This window comes from Bison bison, unplaced genomic scaffold (genome assembly GCF_000754665.1).
Source record: "Bison bison bison isolate TAMUID 2011002044 unplaced genomic scaffold, Bison_UMD1.0 scf7180017864263, whole genome shotgun sequence".
Taxonomy (NCBI): domain Eukaryota; kingdom Metazoa; phylum Chordata; class Mammalia; order Artiodactyla; family Bovidae; genus Bison; species Bison bison.
This window is the reverse complement of record NW_011494835.1, coordinates 992,058-1,016,710: the sequence shown is the minus strand read 5'-3', so window position 1 is coordinate 1,016,710 and position 24,653 is coordinate 992,058. Positions and strand designations below refer to the sequence as shown.

General features: G+C 38.5%; 1 protein-coding gene across 4 annotated transcripts in view; it reads right to left on the bottom strand.

Annotated features, from left to right (window-relative positions):
- The window catches only part of TBCK (TBC1 domain containing kinase), a 213,329-nt gene that overhangs the window by 183,629 nt on the left and 5,047 nt on the right, over positions 1-24,653 (bottom strand). Inside the window, exons 1-3 of one of the 4 annotated variants that reach the window (XM_010848237.1) lie at positions 23,349-23,500; positions 21,811-22,032; positions 12,244-12,316 (exon numbers count right to left, since the gene is read on the bottom strand). In XM_010848237.1, the coding sequence (XP_010846539.1) occupies positions 12,244-12,316; positions 21,811-22,032; positions 23,349-23,412 (359 nt within the window). In that variant the 5' untranslated portion in view covers positions 23,413-23,500. Of the gene's footprint in view, positions 1-12,243; positions 12,317-21,810; positions 22,033-23,348; positions 23,501-24,653 lie in introns of those variants that run through there. The other 3 variants (XM_010848239.1, XM_010848238.1, XM_010848240.1) reach the window with 3 other exon arrangements.

Here is a 24,653-nt window from a genome sequence, read left to right as displayed (position 1 = left end):
GTTGGTGATGGACAGGGAGGCCTGGTGTGCTGCGATTCATGGGGTCACAAAGAGTCGGACACAACTGAGTGACTGAACTGAACTGAATGGAAAACAACAGGTCAGCACTCTATATCAACATATTTATATGGTCTCTGGCCAGTCTTTTTGTACATAGACACTGAAGTAACTCCCTCTCCACAAAAGGAATTTTATATTAACAACAAAGGGTTTACTTTACTCTTGACTATAATTCTGGAAAATGGCATATAAGACAGTTTGAATTTAAACCTTATTAAAGGTTGATTTTTTTCCTTAAGAGAACTGACAACTTGAATGACTCAGAAAAAAATTCTTTTGACAATAATACAGAAGTTAAACATGCTTCTAATTGTTGAAAGGATTATTGCTTAATTAATTAATTAATCATTTTATTTTTTAGCCATGCCACACAGCTTGTGGGATCTTCCTTCCCTGACCAGGGATAGAACCTGGGCCCACAGCAGTGAAAGCACAGAGTTCTAACTACTGGACTGCCATGGAATCCCCTCATTTATCTTTTCAGAAATTGAGGTATAATTAAGAATATGGAATTCAGATACAAGTGTGGCGGGAAAACTTTGGTAATTATGTGTTTAAAGAATGTAGTATGCAGAATCCTCCCAAGAGTCTTGTCACCAGGGTTTTAATTCAACCACCAGTCTAGATGCAGCTGGAAAGGGTCTTTGCAGATGGAATTATGTTGCTAATCAGCTAATTTTATATAGGGAGAGTACCCCAAATTTTCCAGGTGGGCCACAGTAATCACATGAATCCTTAAAGTAGAAAAGCAGAGCAGAAAAGTCAGAGAGGGTGGCTGAAGAGGTCAGAGATTCAAAGCCTCAGAAGAAGTGGGCCTGCTGCTACTAGCTTTGAAAATGATGGAATGGGGCCACGAGCCAGGGCATGGTGGTAGCCTCTAGAAGCTAAAAGCAACTCCTGGCCAACAGCCAGAAAGGAAACAGGGATCTCAGTCCTACATCTGTGTGAAACTAAATACCACCACCAACGGGAATAAGCTTGGAAATGGATTCTTCCTTAGGGCCTCTAGAGGAAATAACCTGTGTCAACACTTTGATTTTGCCTTTGCCAGACCTGAAGCAGAGAATCCACCCAAACCCAACAGACTTTTGATCTACAGAACCATGAGGTAATGAATTTGTGTTGTTTTAAGCTGCTATGTTTGTGGCAATGTGTTTCAGTAACAAAGGAGAGCTAATATTTTGTTGATGGGTGAAAAAAAGTGTACACAACCCTAACTGAACAAGACCAGCAATTGCTGTTCTGTAGTCACAACATATTTCCTGAATTACTGGAGTAGCTATAAAATCTACTTTAATACTTCCTCACAAAGGAATCTCTCATCAATCTCAAATCTTGCACATTCTCCCAAAGGTGCCTATTTTCCTAGGGCTTTGGGGAATTATGCTCTTGGAAAACTTAACTGATAAGTTTTGCCCATTTGAGGCCTTGAATCACTGAAGCTTGTCTAAATAGCTTGTGCAAACAATGTGATTTATGTTGAACACCTGCTTTCCTTCTGGGGGGGTCTGGAGCATCATTAACTGCAATCAGTCACACAGGTGTTAGGTACCTCTGTGACCAACCACCAATAAAATTCCTCCTAGGCTCAGACAAGTTTCTCTAATAGGCAATAGTTTGCACATATTGTCACATTTTTTTCGTTGGAGAAATTAAGTACATCTTCTACAACTCTCCTGGGAGAGAAACTCGGCAAAGCTTTGGGCCTGGTTTCCACCATTATCTTGCCCTACAGTTTTCTCTTCGTTGGATTTCGCTTTGTACTGCTTTGCTGCAGTGAGTATAATGAAACCATGAGTAAAATAACATCTGAGTTCTGTGAGTGCTTCTATTGAATCACTGAAGCTGGGCACTGGTGACCCCGGACACATCACAGTTCCCACCATCTCAGCCAAAATGACTTACTAATACAAAAGAGAATGCCAAATGACACTTGCTATAAAATTAAAATTTTTTTCTCAAATTTTTACTAACCAAATTGTGGTAGACAGGATTCTAACATGGTTCCCCAAATGCAAACTTTCTGATGTCCACCTGGCATAATCCCCAAGATGATGAATAGGATAGATTTTACTTTAATGATCATGTTATATTCTATGGTATAGCTGAACTCATCACAGGAGCCCTTGAAATCTGGATCTAGAGGTTAGAGATATAGGAATGGTGGCAGCCTCTAGAAGCTAAGATGGCTGTTTAGGCCAACAGCCAGCAAGGAAACAGGGATCTCAGTCCTACAAGTGTGTGGAACCAAATTCTACCAACAATGGGAATAAGCCAGCAATGAGCAAGATGTGATATGAGGGATATTCTCCATTGCTGGCTTTGGAGATGGAGACAGCCACATGATAAGGAATGAAGATGACTTTTAGAAGCTGAGAGAGCCCCTCACTGATAGTAATCAAGGAAAATGGGGAAATCAGTCCTACAATTGCAAGGAACTGAATTCTGCCAACAACCTGCATGAGCTTAGAAGTGAATTCTCCAGAGTCATGAGAAAGGAAATCGACAGTTTGTCTTCTTTAATCATTCCAAAAAAAAAAAATTTAGTCACTCAGTCATGTCTGACCCTTTATGACCACAGTCACCTGCCAGGCTCCTCTGTCCATGGAATTCTCCATGCAAGAATACGGGAATGGGTAGTCATTCCCTTCTCCAGGAGATCGTCCTGACCCAGGGATCAAACTTGCATCTCATGTCTTGTCTCCTGCATTGCAGGCAGATTCTTTACCAGTAGCACCACCTGGGAAGCCCTCCATTTTTAAAGAAAACAAACAAACAAAAATCTTGGAAATAAATGTATTTCCAATAAAAGAATAAGTTGCTAAGATACATTTATATCTTACTTTCACCAAAACTCATTTGTTTGGGAAACAGAATTATGACACATGATTAAAAGGATGATAATCGGGAACTGGAATTCAACTGCATGACTAAACTAAAATATTAGTTCATTCAACAGTTAATTTTTAACACATTAATTATACATAAACTCTTATGCTAACAACTTTGGAAGACAGAAAATTTAAAAATACTGTATGCATGTTAAAATGTACGGTTAATTAAAGGAAAGGAAGCTGCTGCTGCTGCTAAGTTGCTTCAGTCGTGTCCGACTCTGTGCGACCCCATAGACGGCAGCCCACCAGGCTCTGCCATCCCTGGGATTCTCCAGGCAGGAACACTGGAGTGGGTTGCCACTGCCTTCTCCATTGCGTGAAAGTGAAAAGTGAAAGTAAAGTCGCTCAGTCGCGTCCAACTCGTAGCAACCCCATGGACTGCAGCCTACCAGGCTCCTCCATCCATGGGATTTTCTAGGCAAGAGTACTGGAGTGGCTTGCCATTGCCTTCTCTGGAAAGGAAGCTATACCTTCCTTAATTAAATAACTGCAGGAAAATAATTATAAGCTAGAAAGGGAAAGGTACCTTACAATTAGAGATACACTGTAAAGAAGGAACTTGGAGAAAATATAGTTTTTGCTTTGGTTCAGTGATAAGGTATAGAAGGGGACAGAGGTAAGTGAATTACTTGAAGAAGTGTTATGTACATTGTGCCAAAGACTAGAGATATACCACTGGGCAAAAACACAGCTTGGTATTCTTGGTACACTTCAATTCTGTGGCACTCAATCTCTTCAATCATATATTGGCAACAGTAAAAACTACTTGAAAAACTCAGACACTCTTTGGAAATAATTTAGAGAGTCTGAAGGCAAATCCAATGGCTATAAAATGCATTTTCTTCACACACACACAAACACACATACACAGAGCCACCAGATGTTTTTAGCAGAAATGCAAATGGCAATCCACTCCCATATTCCTGTTGGGGAATCCCATAGACAGAGGAGCCTGGCAAGCAAAAGTCCATAGGGTCTCAAGGAGTTGGCACAACTGAAGCAACTTAGCATGCACTGATCTTTAACAATACTCTTATAGCAGTAGAAAGTAGAAGTAACTGGAGTGTGGAAAAACTAAAGGCAGTATGAGCAGTTAAGAGAATGTTGCAACGCAATAGTCAAACTCTTTGTTAATAAAGGCCTAACTAAAGAATGTAGAGGACAGCAAAATATCACCAAGGGTGTATGAACAATACTCAGTGACAAACGGTATAAATAGTACAAAAGAGAGAGAAAGTAAAAGATAGCTGCAAGATGCCATGCCTGAGTGAAAAGCATCTTTTTGGGGCATTATTTTCTGCCTTTAGGGCTTCCCTGGTGGCTCAGACGGTAAAGAATCTGTTTGCAGTGCAGGAGACCTGGGTTCGATTCAGGGCTTGGGAAGATCTCCTGAAGGAGGGTATGGCAACCCACCCATTCCACTATTCTTGCCCGGAGAATCTGTCTTTAAACAAAACAAGTAAACCTAGAAGAAAAATAAATATCAATTACATAAATCTCTAAGTTACTTTATTCTACTGTAATTTCTAATGCATTCTGAAACTAGGGCCCTTGAAGGCAAAAAATGTGTACAAAAGTCTTAATTTCTACTCTCAGGTTATATTCTAAAATAAGAGTATCTACTACCTATTTCTGATGACAGTGACCTGTGGCTCATTATCCATCTGTGGAACATACTCTAGAATGTGTTCAAAAAACCTTTGGAATATCTAAATCAGTGAGTGAGCAGTCTTTTAATAGGGGCAAATAAAACTTACTCATTGAGTAAGTCAGATCATGTTTTCCATCAAGCTAGTGAACAACTGCAGACACAGCCTGCTTCCCATCAAAGTTTCACATATAACCTCTGCAATGCTGATGTTTCTCTGGTAAATTTTCAAAACCATAACCCTAAAAACATATGACAAACTACCTTTTATTAAAGAAATATGCCTGCACTACTCACCCTGCCTTCACTTGAAAATTTGAGGACAATGCAGGAACTTTACCTCCAGTGCCAAAACTCTGCTGAATATCTGTCTATGAACTCTACTTGCTGGCACTTTTATAGATTAAGAAAAAGTACATGCTCTATCGGGAAATACTTTCCAAATAACACCTAGACTTAAAAGGCAAGCCATTTTCCTCATGCTTACTTTAATGGGAGTGACAAAGGTGTTATCTCTTTTTAAATATTCTCTGGAAAATATTTTAGAAATGAGATACAGTTTAAGATTTTCCACTTTTCGGTATCTTGAATCTGGCTTTAGGGTAGCAATTAAATAGATTCACAGGCACCAAATATGAGATGACTTCAAACAAATCTTTCAAACACTATTTTTTTTTTTTCCTTGAAATGTACTGGTTATAGGAGTTTAATTGAATTCCATGCTTCTATGTTTCCAGAAAATAATTTTGATCATTTAACTGAAACTGGAGAGAATACTGGCGAGAGAGAACTCTGGCACAAGTAACATATAAAAACCACTGAAAAGAGAGCAGCAAACTCTAAAAATTAATTCTTTAGATTCAAGCTTGAATAGATTCTAAAGAAAATGGTGAGTTTCCTCTTTCAAGCCAAGTTAGCAAACTAACCCCACAAATAACATTAATTCATAAAAGACTGACTCATTAATTAGTTCCAGGTCATAGTACAAAATTATTATCTTTGGTTTGGATAACATGAATTCTTGAAAGCATTTTATGGCTATTAAAATTATAAAAAGAACACAATTTTCTAGTGAGATCTGAAAACTCCAGATAGTCTTAAATTACAATACAGTTGTGGTACAAATTACTATCATAATGTTTTAGTACACATATTGCTTTAAAGATACTAAATTTATTGTGAAAAAAATTAGTGAGTAAATTGACACCAGACTCTTACTTACTTAAGTTTCTAGTTTTCATTAGTCTATTCCTTGAACCAATGATTTTACAGAAGATGCAAAATTTTCTTTAAAATATAAATCCAGTAAGATCGATGCCTTAAATGATGCTTAAGTTTGGATAATTAACTGCAAATAGCTTGGTCTACAAGGAGATCCAACCAGTCCATCCTAAAGGAGATCAGTCCTGGGTGTTCATTGGAAGGACTGATGCTGAAGCTGAAACTCCAATACTTTGGCCACCTCATGCGAAGAACTGACTCATTGGAAAAGACCCTGATGCTGGCAGGGATTGGGGGCAGGAGGAGAAGGGGACGGCAGAGGATGAGATGGCTGGATGGCATCACTGACTCGATGGACGTGAGTCTGAGTGAACTCCGGGGGTTGGTGATGGACAGGGAGGCCTGGTGTGCTGCGATTCATGGGGTCGCAAAGAGTCAGACACGACTGACCGACTGAACTGAACTGAGCTACCAGACAAGTGGACACTTACAGTTTTGCAACAGAGACAGATGGACAAGTAAAAATCATGCGTCTCAAATAGCAAACCCATCTAAATAGATTTCCTGTTTACTTTTCATCAGCCTTTCTTACAGGTGCAGGATGCTTACTTTTGGCAGTTAAGGGAAAGAACTGATTTATAAGCCATAAGAACATCTTCTTACTTTCCACAAACAAGTTATAGAATTAATTAAAACTGTAGCACATCAACTCTGCACATGAAACAGCTCTGTTACTGGAGACAAAATTAATGCAAATATGTGGAAAGTCAAATAGTTTACAACAAAGATAATTTAGATGGATAGATCAGATAACAACTTGGAACTGAACCCGACAGAAGCATTTTTACTCAAAGGTGGCAAGTGCTGAATGTTATATTCCAAAACAAGCAAGGGAAATACTGAATTTTAATCTAGTGCCAAAATGATTTTAAAAAGTACTTTACATAAATGTTTAAACATATCTTACTTGAAGAAATTACAAAGACCTGTAAGACTATCAAGGACTCTTTTAAATAAATGAGAAAGACTATGTAAATGGCATGAAAGACAATATGAAATTTGCATTTAATCCTATTGATATTCCACTAACTACTCAAAGAATATGCATCCACCTATAACATTTCATCCTCATGAAGACATATACAAAGGCATTAAAGAAAGGTGGCCTCTTTATACCTGTACACTGTTGAGACTAATGGTGTTTAACACTATGAGATTTATTATATCTCTAAAACAAGGATAAACAATGACAGGAACAGAAAAGTAAAACTTTTCATGAGCTAATGGATTTTAATCTTATTGGTAAAACAATGGCAATTGTGTCCTTATACAATACAAATGTAAATAAAGTAAAAGGACAGAGTTGAGATAAAATGATGAAAACGGAAATTTGTCTTCTGAGTCACCAGCTTCTCTCTCCTTCAGTTCTTTTAGTAAGTCCAAGAAGGATGCATCAGTATATGGGCAGAGAGGAAACGTGGAGATCAGAAGGAACATCCTACAGTTACTACCATCCTGATGACAGAGAACTACTCTGCTTGTGGTTTAAAGAGTCCCCAGCAATGGCTGGGAGCATAAGACCTTGGGTAACATCAATTTAGATGATGTAAAGCAATTCCAGTTGTAGCAGAGCTATGTCCTCTGGTACTTCTGGACATGCCCTTAATTGTTTATCCCCTCTTCCTGGTGTAAACGTCTTCCTTTCTTCCATCCCAAGTGCCCTAAATGAGTACTGAATAATTTTGGGAACTTTATTTTTCAGTTAGTGTTAATGTTGATTTAGTATTTCATTCCCATTCCCCGCCCCCAGATTTTTTAATACTTGTATGATCTTCAAGACTTCTGTGATAGCTGGCCTCTAAGATGACCCCCAATGCCCCTGGATTCCTGGGATTCACATTCTTGTGTTGTCTACTCCCAAATGAATAGAGTTAATGGCCGACCTTTCTATCCAATAAGACCTCGCTCCTGAGGCGAAGTCATAAAAGGCATTGCAGGTTCCACTTTGTTTCCTCTCATCTCTTAGACCGCTCACTCACTCACTCTAGGAAAGGCCAACCACCATACTGCAAGAATTCAGCCAAGAGGTCTGCAGAAAGGCCCTCAAGACAGGGAGGAAATTAAACCTCCTGTCAACAACCAGCACCAAATGAGTGAGCTAACTTAGAAACAGATCTCGAATCCCTAATGGAGGTTTCAGATGACTACAGCCCCAGCTGATACACTGACTGCACAGACATGAGATCCTGAGCTAAAAATCCACTCAGCTGAACATTCCTGAATTCCTGACCCAGGGAAATTATATAAATTGATAAATGCTTATTATTGTTTTAAGCTGCTAAGTGCTGAAGTAGTTTGTTACTCAACAATAACTAATTCATACTAATTCTTCTTATAGAAACAAAAAAATACAAAAGTATGTCACTGGATGAAGCATCTTCATTAACAACAAATATTGTTGCTATATGAGAGACTCACAATCCAAGCCAAGTAAATATCTCAACAGGCTCTTAAAAGTTTTTGAGGTATAATTTACATAGGTGAAATGCATGTTCTTAAGGCATACATGTCAGTGAATTTTGACAACTTTTGCAAGTATATGTACTATATAAGTAATACCCCAATCAAGATGTAAAAATGTCGATTCCCCAGCAAGTTCCCTCAAGGCCACTTGGAATCAGTTCCTGTATTCCCACTGCCCAACCAGGGTCAAGCACTGTTTTCATATCTACCATTGTAGGTGAGTTTTAATTGTTTTAAAACTTCATGTAATTAGAAGAATATGACTTTCGTATCTGCTTTCTTTTGCTCACCATAATGTTTCTAAGGTTCATCATGTTATGTATATCAGTAGTTGATTCCACTTTATTGTTGATTAACATACTGCGATCTGCTTACCTATCCTCCCATTGATGGACATTTGAATTCTTCCCAATTTGGGGCTACTAGGTTTCTGGAAGCATTCTTGTGCAAATATTTTGTTGGACATGCATTTTCTTGATTGAATACCAAGGCAGGGCGGGACTACAAGGAAGCAAATGAGATACCTCTTGGGCACAAATTTAAGGGGCTCCTCTACCTAGGAGTCTCAGTCTCTGTGGGGTCTCTGGGTCCTGGTGTGCACAAGGTTTGTTTGAGCCCTCTGAGCGTCTCTGGTGGGAATAGGGTTTGATTCTAAACACAAATTCACCCCTCCTACCATCTTGCTGGGGATTCTCCTTTGCCCTTGGGCCTGGGGTATCTCCTCACAGCTGCTCCAGCTCCTAGTGTCTTACTGGGTTTTATCTGACCTTGGACATGGGGTATCTCCTCACACCCACTCCAGCTAAGAGCAGCTGCCGCTCCTGACCTTGGACGTGGGGTATCTCCTCACTGCCACTCATTCCAGTGCCACACAGATGCAGTGGCCACAGGACTGGAAAAGGTCAGTTTTTATTCCAATCCCAAAGAAAGGCAATGCCAAAGAATGCTCAAACCACTGCACAATTGTACTCATCTCACACGCTAGCAAAATAATGCTTAAAATTCTCCAAGCTAGGCTTCAACAATACATGAACCGTGAACTTCCAGATGTTAAAGCTGGATTTAGAAAAGGAAGAGGAATCAGAGATCAAATTGCCAACATCCACTGGATCACAGAAATAGCAAGAGACTTCCAGAAAAACATCTATTTCTGCTTTATTGACTATGCCAAAGCCTTTGACTGTGTAGATCACCACAAACTGTGGAAACTTCTTCAAGAGATGGGAATACCAGACCACCTGACCTGCCTCTTGAGAAATGTGTATACAGGTCGAGAAGCAACAGTTAGAACTGGACATGGAACAACAGATTGGTTCCAAATAGGAAAAGGAGTATGTCAAGGCTGTATATTGTCACCCTGCTTATTTAACTTATATACAGAGTAATGTGTATGAGACGGAGAAGGCAATGGCAACCCACTCCAGTACTCTTGCCTTGAAAATCCCATGGACGGAGGAGCCTGGTGGGCTGCAGTCCATGGGGTCGCTAAGAGTCAGACACGACTTAGTGACTTCACTTTCACTTTTCACTTTCATGCATTGGAGAAGGAAATGGCAACCCACTCCAGTGTTCTTGCCTGGAGAATCCCAGGGATGGGAGAGCCTGGTAGGCTGCCGTCTATGGGGTTGCACAGAGTTGGACACGACTGAAGTGACTTAGCAGCACAGAGTACATCATGAGAAACGCTGGGCTGGAAGAAGCACAAGCTGGAATCAAGACTGCCGGGAGAAATATCAATAATCTCAGATATGCAGATGACACCACCCTTATGGCAGAAAGGGAAGAAGAACTAGAGAGCCTCTTAATGAAAGTGAAAGAGGACAGTGAAAAAGTTGGCTTAAAACTCAACATTCAGAAAACTAAGATCACAGCATTCGGTCCCATCACTTCATGGCAAATAGAAGAGGAAACTGGAAACAGTGACAGACTATTTTGGGGGGCTCCAAAATCACTGCAGATGATGACTGCAGCCATGAAATTAAAAAATGCTTGCTCCTTGGAAGAAAAGTTATGACCAACCTAGATAGCATATTCAAAAGCAGAGACATTACTTTGCCAGCAAAGGTCCATCTAGTCAAAGCTATGGTTTTTCCAGTAGTCAGGTATTGAGTTGGACTCCATACATGAGAGCTGGACTATAAAGAAAGCTGAGCGCAGAAGAATTGATGCTTTTGAACTGTGGTGTTGGAGAAGACTCCTGAGAGTCCCTTGGACTGCAAGGAGATCCAACCAGTCCATCCTAAAGGAAATCAGTCCTGAATACTCATTGGAAGGACTGATGTTGAAGATGAAACTCCAATACCTTGGCCACCTGATGCGAAGAACTGATTCATTTGAAAAGACCCTAATGCTGGGAAAGATTGAAGTGGGGAGGAGAAGGGGACGACAGAGGATGAGATGGTTGGATGGCATCACTGACTCAACAGACATGAGTTTGAGTAAACTCTGGGAGCTGGCGATGGACAGGGAGGCCTGGCGTGCTGCAGTCCATGGGGTCACAAAGAGTCGGAAATGACTGAACTGAACTTTCATGAAGATTTTTCTTTTCTTTTTTTAGAATAGGTGGCCTATAAATTAAAGTATAAATTTAAATTGGTGAGCAAAGAGCAATATGCTCTTAAACACATATAATCAAAGATTTGTGACATGCAAAAATTATATTTATAAAAACATATTTACTAAGTTATGTTTAATACAGAAAAGCCACTTTTATTACTATGGTCACATTAGACTTTTCTAAAAAGCAAGCAAGGCAATAGTGGATTTGATATCTGCATCTTGCATTCCAGATACCACTTAAACCAAACCATTTAAAGTAGCAATGAAAATACTTTTATCTAACTTACTTCTTTTGCTGCTATTAAATTACTACCATTTATTAAGACACAAATTTTTCCACCCTTGAAAAAGATGTATCATTATCTATAATATAGCAATGATTAAAAAGTATTGACACCAAGAATAGGAATATTTGTTCAATGTAGGGATGGAGGAGCCTGGTGGGCTGCAGTCCATGGGATCGCTAAGAGTCAGACACGACTGAGCGACTTCACTTTCACTTTTCACTTTCATGCGTTGGAGAAGGAAATGGCAACCCACTTCAGTGTTCTTGCCTGGAAAATCTCAGGGACGGGGGAGCCTGGTGGGCTGCCATCTACGGGGTCGCACAGAGTCAGACACGACTGAAGTGACTTAGCAGCAGCAGCAGTTCAATGTAGGATGGATAATTACAATCATATAAAAGCTCAAGGCAAGCAATCTTCATTGCTTTAGTACACTTTTATTCATTAAAAATATTTTTCATAATTTTAAGATAATTTCAGAAAATCAGTGAAGAAGCTCATTTAATAGTACATTTACAATAAAGTTTAGATCACACATTTTTCTTTCCAAAAATGCCTGAGATAGAAAGCAAATTTCATATGTCATTGAAATAGCTGAATTTAAACTGTATGATTAGATTCCACCCGAGCCATGATGAGTATTTCTCTCTATTCTTCAACATGGCCTTAGTTTATACACTTTACCATGTTCCTAGGAATACCAGTCCCCTGTGAGAAGTTACCATGTACTTGTCTCTGGAAAATTCTCTTAACTTCAGCTATGTTACAGAAAAGCTTAATACTAAAAAGATTTCAAGTTTTCACATATATCCTCTTTGGTAACTTTTTGTCAAGTACTTTGCAGAATGCCTACAAAAGCTGAACACTGGATAATGTCAATGCTGAATTTCTATGAGGCCTGTGAATTAATTTTCCTAAAATGAGAATTTACAACCGGATTTTATCATTAAACAAATAACAGAAGGAACTAAGACCCTGCAGTTTCTAGGTACAATGCCTTTTTGTTTGCCAGTTTCTGCTTTGCATTTAACTGTCCTGCTATTACACACAGTACCTCACGGGTTTCCCTTCACGGAGCAAGTCTTCTAGACTCCGTTCACAGTGTTCAGCTACCACCACCAATCTCTCTGAGCGAAGAAAAAAGAAAAAAAAACAAAGGCACGTTATATTTGATTAATACAATGTTTTAGTAACACAATAATATACTCCACTAAAGATATTAACATATAGTACAAATGATATTTGAAAAGAGCTTTTCAAAGTCTGTATTAACTTCATAAAAATCAGATATCTAGAATAACAAGGTAAATGTGTTAGAAAACAATACATCAAATAACAATCTTCATTTTGTGTTTTTCTCTATGATTTCTCCCCTGTGCATTAGGAAAAACAGCTGGAAAGGTTTACCTTTGGCAAAAAGAAGTAATCCTTCTTCTGACACAGGCTAGCAGAAGGAAAAGCTTGGATGAAGATATAAAGAAATTTTGAAGTGAAGGGGAAACTGGGATCTAGGGACAAACTGTCTTGACAGTCTGGCTCAAACATAAGGTCTCTGAAACTGAATTCAGAAACTGGAGAAAAGTAGAAATGTTCTGAATCATGATTATGGAGAAGGAAGTGAAAATCAACTTGTGATTGTTTGTAACATCATGGAGCCTGCTGAGATTAGTAATAATATAAAATTTTCGTGAGCACAATATATAGTATGATGGAATTTTTATTTTCCAACAGATCAACTGTCTAAGAATAAGTCAGCACCGTTTTGAAGGTCAGTCCATATATGTTTAATGTAATCATTAGTTAATTATCGATTGACACATTGTCTGACACAGTAGCAGATCAACAAACTCTTTCTTTCTAGATGAAACAACGTGAGAGGAACCAGAGAAAGGTGCAATTGGGCTCACAAGTGGCTGGGGATTTGATAAGGTCATTTCAGGGGAGAGTAAGTTTTTAAAGGAAATTGGGGTTTTATGTATATGTATGCAGAATGAGTTCTAAGATAAGGAAGAAAGTAAACACAAAATGGTGGTGGTGGTGGTGGTTTGGTCGCTAAGTCACGTCCAGCTCTTTGTGATCCTGTGGATTGTAGCCCACCAGGCTCCTCTGTCCATGGGATTTTCCAGGCAAGAATATTGGAGTGGGTTGCCATTTCCTTCTCAGATGGCAAACTCAGACAAGAAAAAGAAGTAAAGTAAAACGGGACCGGAAATAGTGATGACTACATAGAGGTTTGGTGGCAAAGGTAGAAAAATGAAAGCAGAAGACAGGAAAAACTTCAGAGGAGGCGATCCAGTAAAAGGAAAAACTCTCAGTAAGCACTGGTTCAAGGTAAGGTCAGATCTGGCCTGCTGAGAGCAGAGATGACAGACAATGGTGTACAGGCAACCAAGTGAAGTGTGAGGGCAGGGTATTGTATGGGTCACTTCTTGGAAGCTCAAACTGAGGTTGTGGCATTATATAGAATGACCTGAAACACAAAATTTAAACTACTACAAATGACTACCATCACTTTCAGGGAGAAAAAAAAAAAGAGCTCCAGGTGATCTGAACAGGAACCTAAAGAAAATTAAATTTGAAAGACCATGAAATGAAGAGAAAAAAAAAAATTAATAGGAAAGAAAGCTGTGAGATAAAAAGGTCTAGTTCTTCAATTCAATACAGAAAAAAGCATGCAAAATTGAATTCCAAGTGATTTAGCACAACTATGAAGATCTAGAAGGAAAAAAGCAAACAATACTGTCAGAAAACCAAAACGGGAAGCAGCATTTCTGTCAGTTTTCCTTACACCTCACTGGCTACCTTCCTTAGTCTCCTTGGTAGACTGGTAACTCTTCTACCCAAGTTTAAATACTTCTAGTTCCTCCATCTTTGATTCTGGGTCTTCAACTGGGTTTTCTCCTTATTTACTCCCAAGGCTGAAAAACTCCTAAATTTTACATCAAGCCCAGAGTTCTCTTTTAAACTCCATAGCCAATTTCTCACTTTAATATAAAAGTCACCTCAAACTCAACAGAACTCAAACTGAATTTATAGTTTGCTCCTTAAGCCTTTCCCTTTAGTACCAGTAAATGGTACCATTATCCTGCTAGCTGCTCAGGCTACAAAGTTAGGAGTAATCTCCATTTCTCAAATCCAAAGAAAAGGCACTGCTATTTCTATCTCTCAAATGTCTACAGAATCTGCAGTTTGCTTCATTTGCCACAATCTGGGTCCAAGCCAACATCATTTCTTACTAGATTACTACAACAATCTCTTAACCAGTCATCTCTGATTAATCGTTACTGCCCCCCAACATATTTTCATACTAAAATATAAGTGCTAAAATAATAATTAATAAAAGTGAATATGTAACTCCCTGTCTAGCCTTGTTTTTTGTTATTTTGTGTATTGCTCACCAACTTCCAGTTACACTGGGTAACTGGTCTTCCTTCACCTTTCCTACCTTAAAGTACTATTACATGGATTCCCATTGCCTAACATGATCTTCCCTGTTTTTCTCCCAGTGAACTCCTATCATGAAACACAGCGATTAAGAGCACAGACTATTTGGTTTGGGCTCAAATTTTAGGTTTAATACTCATTAGTTTGCTAACCTCTCTATGCCAAGGTTTCCTCTTCTGCAAAATGGGGGAAAAATAAGGACCTAACCCATAGAGCTGTTGTGAGGTTGAAATGAGTTAATATAAAATAAGGACCTGGCATGTAAGAATCACTAAGTGTTAGCTATTATTATTACTATACAGTTAAATGTGATTTCCTCCAGAAATACTTTCCTGGTCCCCCAAATCAATTTGCTCCTTCTATAATATAATCTATTTCACAGTGTACTTTTCTTTTGTAGCACTTATTTGAAATCCTAAGGATTTGTATACATTTTTATCTAATATCTTTGTTCTTTACTAGATACTAGATGCATTTCCTGATGGCAGGAAAGATTTTGATCTTGTTCAAAATGCATCACCAGTGTCTAACATGATATCTCAAACATATACATCTAATTTAAAAATACCTATTAAATTAGTTAACTTGAGCAAAGGCTCAATGTGGCCATTAGAAATGAATAAGTCTCATATAATGACTGTCATTTTCTAAATAGAAATCTGTCCTGTGTAGAAAAGTATATGCCTGCTCTGTAAACTAGGTGTAATAATACCACAATAGCACTGATTTTAATATAAAAGACCATCAGAATATGCTAAAATGTGCATACTCCATTAATTAATAATTTTAAATTAATATTCACAAGTCTCCATATCTAAAGTGTTTGGCATTAATATAAAATTTGTCAGGTTTACAATGATTTAGAAAAAAAAATTATCAAGTTTCTTCAGGAAACTCCTTCAAAGCTCCATAAACTAGAGTTTGCCAAAGCTTCAGGATCCTAAGGAACTTTAAAGTAAATATTACTTTAATATAGCAGACCCATAAGCCTGGCAGAATATCAAAGATTCTCCCAGAGGTAATGGAATATATACCAAGACAATGTTTCCAATATGAACCAGGTTTTTCTCCAAAAAATCATTAGAGAGACTTCATCCTGAATCTCTAAACAACTGTTCAAAAATAACTTCTGCTTGTTATAAAACAATATAGTTTCACAGAATAAAATATGACAAAGATATCTGAGAATCATAACACGCCAAATATGTCAGCAATATAGTGGCATTATTTATAAAAAACAAATGTGACACCAAGATGAACTTTAAAGAGTGGAACATACAAGAACCATGAAATAATCTTTCCTATATGAAATATTTGATGAGTGCCAAGTATCTCTGTAGTGTACATACAGCTTGAACTGTAAGTTTTAAGCCAATGCTAAGAAATGGAAGAGAGCACAATATTAAGCAAAACAGATAATAAAGTAGTTGAGTAAAAAGAGGGACTAAATGAAAGATTTTAAAAAACTTTTAACTTAGAGAAAGAGGTAAATTGTGAATGTGTTAAGATAATATGAAAGTTTATTAGAATACAGTTACGCATCATTCTTTCTTTGGGCTTCCCTGATGGCTCAGAGGTTAAAGCGTCTGCCTCCAATGCAAGAGACCCGGGTTTGATCCCTGGGTCGGGAAGATCCCCTGGAGAAGGAAATGGTAACCCACTCCAGTATTCTTGCCTGGAGAATCCCATGGACGGAGAAGCCTGGTAGGCTATAGTCTACGGGGTCGCAAAGAGTCAGACACGACTGAGCGACTTCACCTTCACAATTCTTTCTTTATTCACGGTAAAAACTGAGACTAGCTCATCACCTTTTAAATAAAATACCTAAATAAATATTTACACAGTCAAACTGATAAAGGGTAATTCTGTGCTTAAGAAACAGTATTGTTACTAGGTCACTGTGATGGTCAGTTTTATGAGTCAACAGGCTAGGCTATATAGTCTTCAGTTATTCAAACGCTAGCCTAGGTGTTACTGTGAAGGCATTAAATAATTGATTAAAATCTACAATTAGTTTAATGTGAGTAAGGACGATTACCCTAGATAATCTTGGTGGTCCTGATTCAATGAGTTACTAACTCCTCAAGAGCAGAATCCAGTCTTCTCTGGAGAAGAAACTCTACTCTTGGGACCATGACTTTAGCTATTATATAAAAATTAGCCTTTGTCGTTGATGATCTGCCCTATGGATTTCAGGCTAGCTTACCCAGCCCCCACAATCACATAAACCAACTCCAACCAATTAATCTATAGCTGTCAGGCTATCTAGCCATCTATCTCCTACTAGTTCTGCCTCTCTGATGGAACTCTAAACTGATACAGACACTCAGGTTGAAATATATATATATATGCAGCTAGAGATACAGAATTATCTTATAGGCCCTTAACAATTCAACTATTCTCCACCTAAATTTCAAATCTATTAATTAAAATAATTTTGTTCTTGATTTTCTAGCGATAAAAAAAGATTTTTGGGTAATCAATACCAAATCAATTGGAATATATTACCATTTATAATCCTTTCTATGCTTCTAAAACTGCTGAGATTTCAAGTTCAAAAGAAAAAGATTCAAGTTTGTTAACTTAAGTATTTTCATGCTTTACTGACCTTTTTTCTTTTAAAGATATTTTATTCAATTTCTCTTTTGATAAATCAAGTTCGAAATTCGAATGTAAACTATTCTTGAGATTAAATACATCAACCTGCTGAGTTAGCAAGAAACTAATATCCTCTTGAATCAGTTCTGAATGATCTGTTGGAAACAGTGAAAGCTTGACTTCTGAGCTAACCTAACATGTGAAAACATAAGGTTACTAAAATGAACCACATGTTACACGTTACTCCAAGTAAAATGGGGAGAGTGTGGGACTAACAATGACAAGATGAGAAATATCTGTGTAACAAGAACAGAATAAAGGAACCAAAATTAAGATTGTTTGAGGAGACAAGTACAGTCCAAACCAAGATGATTACATCATTGAGAAATATGCATTGTTCACTTAGGAGATTGTTGACTTTTCAAACTAAATGTAACTGAAATGACTGGGATGTTTGGAACAAACAGACCTTCACAACAACACTTACTCTAATTTCATTAGGTACTCCTTATGCTTACGACTTTTCAGGACAATGAACATTGCCAATAGTAAAAAAAAAAAAAAAGTAATCGAATTCCCTAACCTTTTGACAATAACAGATATTTTCATTCCAGGCAGTCAAACTTAAAATATATGAATTTTATACACATCCATAATCTGTGTGTCCCTGGAAGAGAGGGCTGTGGAGACCTAGGAGCAGGACAATCAGGGGAAACACAGTAACCAGGAATATGGTTATTGGGCCCAAGGAGACTACCCACATTGTTGAGCCAGGTTCAACATCAACAGAGTTTAACAGTGTCCAAGAGGATTACTTCCTACCTGACATTTATAACTAAAAAGAAGTTTCCTGCGCAGTTAGCAGTAGGGCTCCCCAGAGAGATTATGTCATAAGGTTTTTCCTAGTTCAGTATTTACAGAGGCTCACTTAGGTACAGGGATGAAAAAAAGGAGCTCAAGACTCTTGACTCTAGGACTACTGAGTCAATTATCCCAAAAAGCCTAGGGAAAATTGGACAGAGGCAAGACCCCAGTCATCTGAAGGGATGCTCCAAATAGGCTTCCAGTCAGTGGGAAACAAAAAAGGGCACTTCAGGATACAAGAATAAAGAAGTCCTGGGTTTCCCTGGTGGCTCAGTGGCAAAGAATTGGCCTGCTAATGCAGGAGACACAGGTTCCATCCCTGATCCAGGAAGATCCCACATGCCAAGGAGAAACTAAGCCCATGCACCACAACAGTGGAGCCTATGCTTTAAAGCCTGGGAGCTCAAACTATTGAACTCTGCGCGCCCTAGAGCCCAGGCTCTGCAACAAGAGAAGCCACAGCAAGGAGAAGTCTGAGCACCACAAATAGAGAGTAGCCCCCGACTGCCGCAACTAGAGAAAAGCCCGAGCAGCAGTGAAGATCCAGCACAGCCAAAAATAAATAAATAGATCTTAAAAAAAAAAAAAAAGAAATGAAAAAGTCCCAAGAACTGAGTAAAGTGCCAAGAATTTGGGAAGATAAGCATAGTCTAAATTTTCAGATCTACAACAGCAAATTTTGGTTACTCATTACAGATGATAATGATCTACCATATAGCTATACTGGAATGATTTTTGGAACCAGGCCAATTCCACAAGACAAAATTCTTTAGAATTTGTAATTGGATGGAGGTGGGTGGTATTTAAGGCATTCAGGGGTTGACAATATTTTATCAACTATTTGGTTATATAAAAGCCCCAAATGATATCTACAATTTAGTTATTATCTTGAAGCTCTTCAGCAAACAAATACTTTAGCAAAAAGATTTTTTAAATTTGCTTGTTTGTAAACAACAAACTTGCCAAAAGTTCCTTAATTGCTACTTAATTGCTCTGTGCCTCAATTTCCTCATCTGTAAAATGTGAATACAATAAGAGTTCCTACTTCATGGTAATGTTGTAAGGATTAAGTTAACTAAAACATGTAAAGCATTTAGAATACTGCCTAATAAGTAATAAACACTCAATAAATGTTAGCCATTAATAACATTTATTACAAAAAACATTTTCCATTCAAATTCTATAAAACTTTCAGAGAAACTATTTTCAAGAGGCATAACCTAGACTACTTGAAAGTATCATTTAGCCTGTTTTTCAGCAAAACTAAGGGAATAAGAGTTTGCATTTTTTTTCAGCACCTGTAATATTAGGTTGAAACATCTGAAAACGAGATTTTTAAGGGAATAAAAACAGTACAATATCAGTAAGTATATGGGGTTATCTTTCACAATTCATTTTGTTAGAAAAATTAAATATATTTCACTGAAATGCATTTAAAATAATTTTAAGCATGAAATTAAGCTTTCAAAAATAATTTAAAAATAATTAAAATATTGCCACCATAAGCACCTTCAGGGGTGCTATGGATTGAACATTTGTGCCCCACCTCCAAAATCCATATGCTGACACCTAATCCTCAGTGTGATGGTGTCCAGCAGTGGGGCTCTGGGGGGCGATTAGATCATGAGGGTGTCCATGCTAAGTCGCTTCAGTCATGTCCAATTCTTTGCAACTCCATGGACTGTAGGCCCACCAGGCTTCTCTGTCCATGGGGATTCTCCAGGCAAGTACTGAAGTGGGTTGGCATGGCCTCCTCCAGGGGATCTTCCCAATCCAGGGATTGAACTCGAGTCTCTTATATCTTCTGCATTAACAGGCACTAGCCCCACATAGGAAGCCATGAGGGTAGGGCCCTCACAAACAGGATCAGTGCTCTTCTTTTGTAAAAGAAGCCTGAGAAAACTCCCTTTCCCCTCCCACCAAGTGAGGTTACAGGGAGAAGATGACTGTTAATGAAGAAGTGGACCTCACCAGACATAGCATCTGCTATTGCTTTAATCTTGGATTTCTCAGCCACCAGAACTGTGAGAAATAGACAAGCCACTCGGTTTATAGTGTCATATTTTAGCAAGGAGAATGGGCAAAGATACAAGTTATAGAAGAACCTGACTTTATGACTGCATGCGTGCATGCTAAATTGCTCTAGTCATATACAACTCTTTGTGACTCTAGGGACCATAGCCTGCCAGCCTCCTCTGTCCATGGGATTCTCCAGGCAAGAATAACAGTGTAGGTTGCCAAGCCCTCCCCCAGAGGACTGAACCTACATCTCTTACATCTTCTGCACTGGCAGCCAAGTTCTTTATCACCAGTGCTACCTGGGAAGCCCCGACTATACTACTAAAAAGGCAGTAAATTCTTCCTGGTGAAATACTGACTTTTTAACCAATAGAATTCAACTCTACTAAATGAAATCCTAAAAAAAAAGACTAATGCAGCTAGGAAGAGGTAAAAACATTAGTGACTCTCTTTTCATGGGAAAAAAACTTAGCCCAAATTATTACTTTCAATCATAAAATACATTCTAATAGACAATTCTAAAGTTTCTGTTGGGCTTCTCAGGTGGCTCAGTGGTAATGAATCCACCTGCCAATGCAGGAGATGCAAGAGATGCATGTTTGATTCCTGGGTCAGGAAGATCCCCTGAAGAAGGAAATGGCAAACCACTTCAGTCTTCTTGCTTGAAAAATTCCACGGACAGAGGAACCTGGTGGGATACCGCCCACAGGGTCACAGCGAGTCAGACATGATAAGCGACAGAACACAAAGTTTCTAACATTAGTCTTTCATTTCCTTTTTGGAGAGATGAAGAAATATGCTTGAGGATAGGGGCTTCCCTGAAAAAGAATATAAAAAATCCTGATTCTCAGATCTGAGAAATATGAATCATTCAAATGCAGTCAGGAAAACTCAAATGACTCAGTTTGGCTGGAGCGAAAAGTGATGGCAAGCAAACATACACACTCTGATTACTTTATATGTTTACTATTTATTATTATGGCTTCCCTGGTGGCTTAGATGGTAAGAATCTGCCTGCAATGCAGGAGACCCAGGTTCGATCCCTGGGTTGGGAAGATCCCCTGAAGAAGGGCATGGCAACCCACTCCAGTATTCTTGCCTGGAGAATCCCATGGACAGAGGAGGCTGGCAGGCTACAGTCCATTGGGCTGCAAAGAGTCAGACAGGACTGAACAATTAACACTTACTGTGTATCAGTTCAGTTCAGTTCAGTCGCTCAGTCATGTCTGACTCTTTGTGACCCCATGAACCATAGCACACCAGGCCTCCCTGTCCATCACCAACTCCTGGAGTCCACCCAAACTAATGTCCATTGAGTTGGCAATGCCATCCAACCATCTCATCCTCTGTTGTCCCCTTCTCCTCCTGCCCTCAATCTTTCCCAGCATCAGGGTCTTTTCAAATGAGTCAGCTCTTCGCATCAGGTGGCCAAAGTATTGGAGTTTCAGCTTCAACATCGGTCCTTCCAATGAACACCCAGGACTGATCTCCTTTAGAATGGACTGGTTGGATCTCCTTGCAGTCCAAGGGACTCTCAAGAGTCTTCTCCAACACCACAGTTCAAAAGCATCAATTCTTTGGTGCTCAGCTTTATTTATAGTCCAGCTCTCACATCCAAAATGATACACTGTGTATATTATAACCTAATCAGGGTTTCAGGGTAGAGAACACAAAATATGAGAAAACAACAACTCACCGTGCTTTCCCCTAGAAATATCCACATACTGGCACAGTCTGGGGTGAGTGATGGTCTTGAGGATTTGAAAGCGCCCTAAAATCTTGATGGAATTTGGTGTGAGAGGAAGCCCATTGCTTCCACAGACATCATGGGGCAGAGCAGAGGCAAAGAAGGTAAAGGCACCCATTTCGGCATCCTTCAAGGGAAACATTCTTGGTGTCCTAAATCTTCCCAGGTAATCTAGAAAAGGAGAGAATTTTTTGATAGATCAGCTAAACATTAAGCCAGTGTTTTCTCACCTTAAATATGATTAACCATATATAATTTGGAGGGAAATGTCAATCTGTACATTTTACAGCAAAATTATCAATGTGAGAATATTTCAAGATAATATCAAAGAGGAAAAACCACCCAATCATGAATTTATATTGTAGCTCTAAATCAAAATCAAAGATTTGCAATGGCATATAAAGGAAAAGACAGAACACTCCCTCTGCAAGGATGCCTGACAATTTTAAGAGTTTAGAAGAAGTTTGTTATTGTACATTCACATTAATAAGGCTCTTCTCTTTACCCAAAGTTTGAATGTACCACAGACTACAAACACTTTTCTTTTTCACAGTGCAAGGAGTCAGGAGAGGAAATAAGGACACCAACCAGAACTTTAAATAATCAAGGACTCTATTAACAGTATTAAGTATCAAACTAACATCACCCAGCAAGCCCACTAATAGGCATATGCCCTGAGGAAACCACAACTGAAAAAGACACATGTACCCCAATGTTCAATGCAGCACGATTTATAATAGTTAAGACATGGAAGCAACCTAGATGTCCACTGACAAATGAATGGATAAAGAGCTGTGGTACATATATACAATGGAATATTATTCAGCCATAAAAAGGAACACATTTGAGTCAGGTCTAATGAAGTGGATGAACCTAGAGCCTATTATACAGAGTGAAGTAAGTCAGAAAGAGATAAGCAAATATCATTATTAATGAATATGTGTATTAATATATATATATGGAATCTAAAAATATGGTACTGATGAACAGATTTTCAGGGCAGCAATGGAGATGCAGACAGAGAGAAGAGACTTATATTGGTGGGGTGGGGAGGAAGGAGAGGGTGTGGGATGAATGGAGAGAGAACATGGAAACATATGCATTACCATATGCAAAATAGATAGTCAATGGGAGTTTGCTGTATGACTTAGGGAACTCAAACTGGGGCTCTTCAACAATCTAAAGGGGTGGGATGGGGTGGGAGGGAGGTTCAAGAGGAAGGGGACACATGTCTACCTATGACTGATTCATGTTGATAGCAGAAACCAACACAATATTGCAAAGCAATTATCTTTCAATTAAAAATAAATAAATTTTTAAAAATAAAAAAATTAAAAGAATTAAACTAGATAACAAACAGCCTTATAATGTTACTTAAATAACTAATCGACTTTTGTTTTAAAGCCAGGCACTTGCAAGTGATGTTTTACTCCCCTCACTGATCTTGACAGATGTTATTGCCTCCAGGTTAGAAATAGATATTCTACCTGAAGTTCCTGAGGGGTCTAGCAGTATCGTTTCCAAAACAAATGGAGTCCAGCATTTTATCATGAAGTGGCCTGAAGATTAAGAAGCTTAATTTAAAATCAGTTATCACATAATGGCAACCACAATAAAAAAGTTTTCCCAACAAAAAATCTCTCTCTTACCGAGGTGTCTCACTAAAAAGACATTGATTGGTCAGGCACTGCATTCTTCCCTTCCAGGTTTCACAATAAAACCTGGAAGGCTAAATCAAGACAATAGGCTGCTTTTCATATATCTGTCTAGAAACTTCATTAAAACATTAAAAAGAACTGCTTTAAAAGGTGTAAACTCGTAACAAGGAAGAGGGCAGAAAGAGGCCGTGAGCTGATTTCAAGAAACTCCTAAAAGCATTCTGAATAGGTAAGAGCATGGTCACAAGAAACAGAGAGAAGGAGGTTACAATCTATGATATAGTTAAGAGGTGTGCTCATCCTCTTCAGATCAGAGGCTTCAGAATCAGAGAAGGAGGGAACAGTGGTGAACAACAGCAGTCGGAAGAATATTTGAAATGAGAAATAGGGCATATGAAAGGCTGAAGAACAGAAGACTCAACTTTGCCACCAGACCCCCATTACTAGCAAGTTATCTATCCTCCTATCCAAGGATAAGGTGACTACTGCACCATTGTAGGAAAAGCAGTAATGAGATTAGGGAAGAATCCATAAGAAACTTCAAAAATACTAAGTAATATCCTAGTTCTTAATTGATGGGTTAAGGGTGTTCATATTATTCTCCATAATTTCACATTCTATATCTCCACCTATCTATGTATATGTGCTATATACAATACATTTCATAAAAATGAAAGCTTTTTTCATTTTAAATTGAAAAACATTTTTAAACACAATGAACTGATTTTCAACAAAGGCCAAGGAATTGAATAGGAAATGACAGTCTTTTTAATAAATGGTGCTACAAAAAGACGTTCACATGGGAAGAAGATTAGGAACAATCCCTACTGCTACATCCACAGAAGTCTGATATGGATTATGCTTCTGCACAAGAAGAAAAAAAAAAAAAAGAGGATATTTTTGCAACCTTAGAATAGGCAAATATTTCTCAAGCAGGATAAGAAAAGCCATAAAAAAAACGGACGTTAGGGGCCTCCCTGGTGGTCCAGGGGTTAAGAATCCACCTGCCAACACAGGGGACATGGGTTCAATTCCTGGTCTGGAAGATCCCACATGACACAGAGCAACTGAGCACATGCACCGCCAACTGCCAAGCCCCAGCTCTAGAGCTCACAGGCCACAGCTACTGAGTCT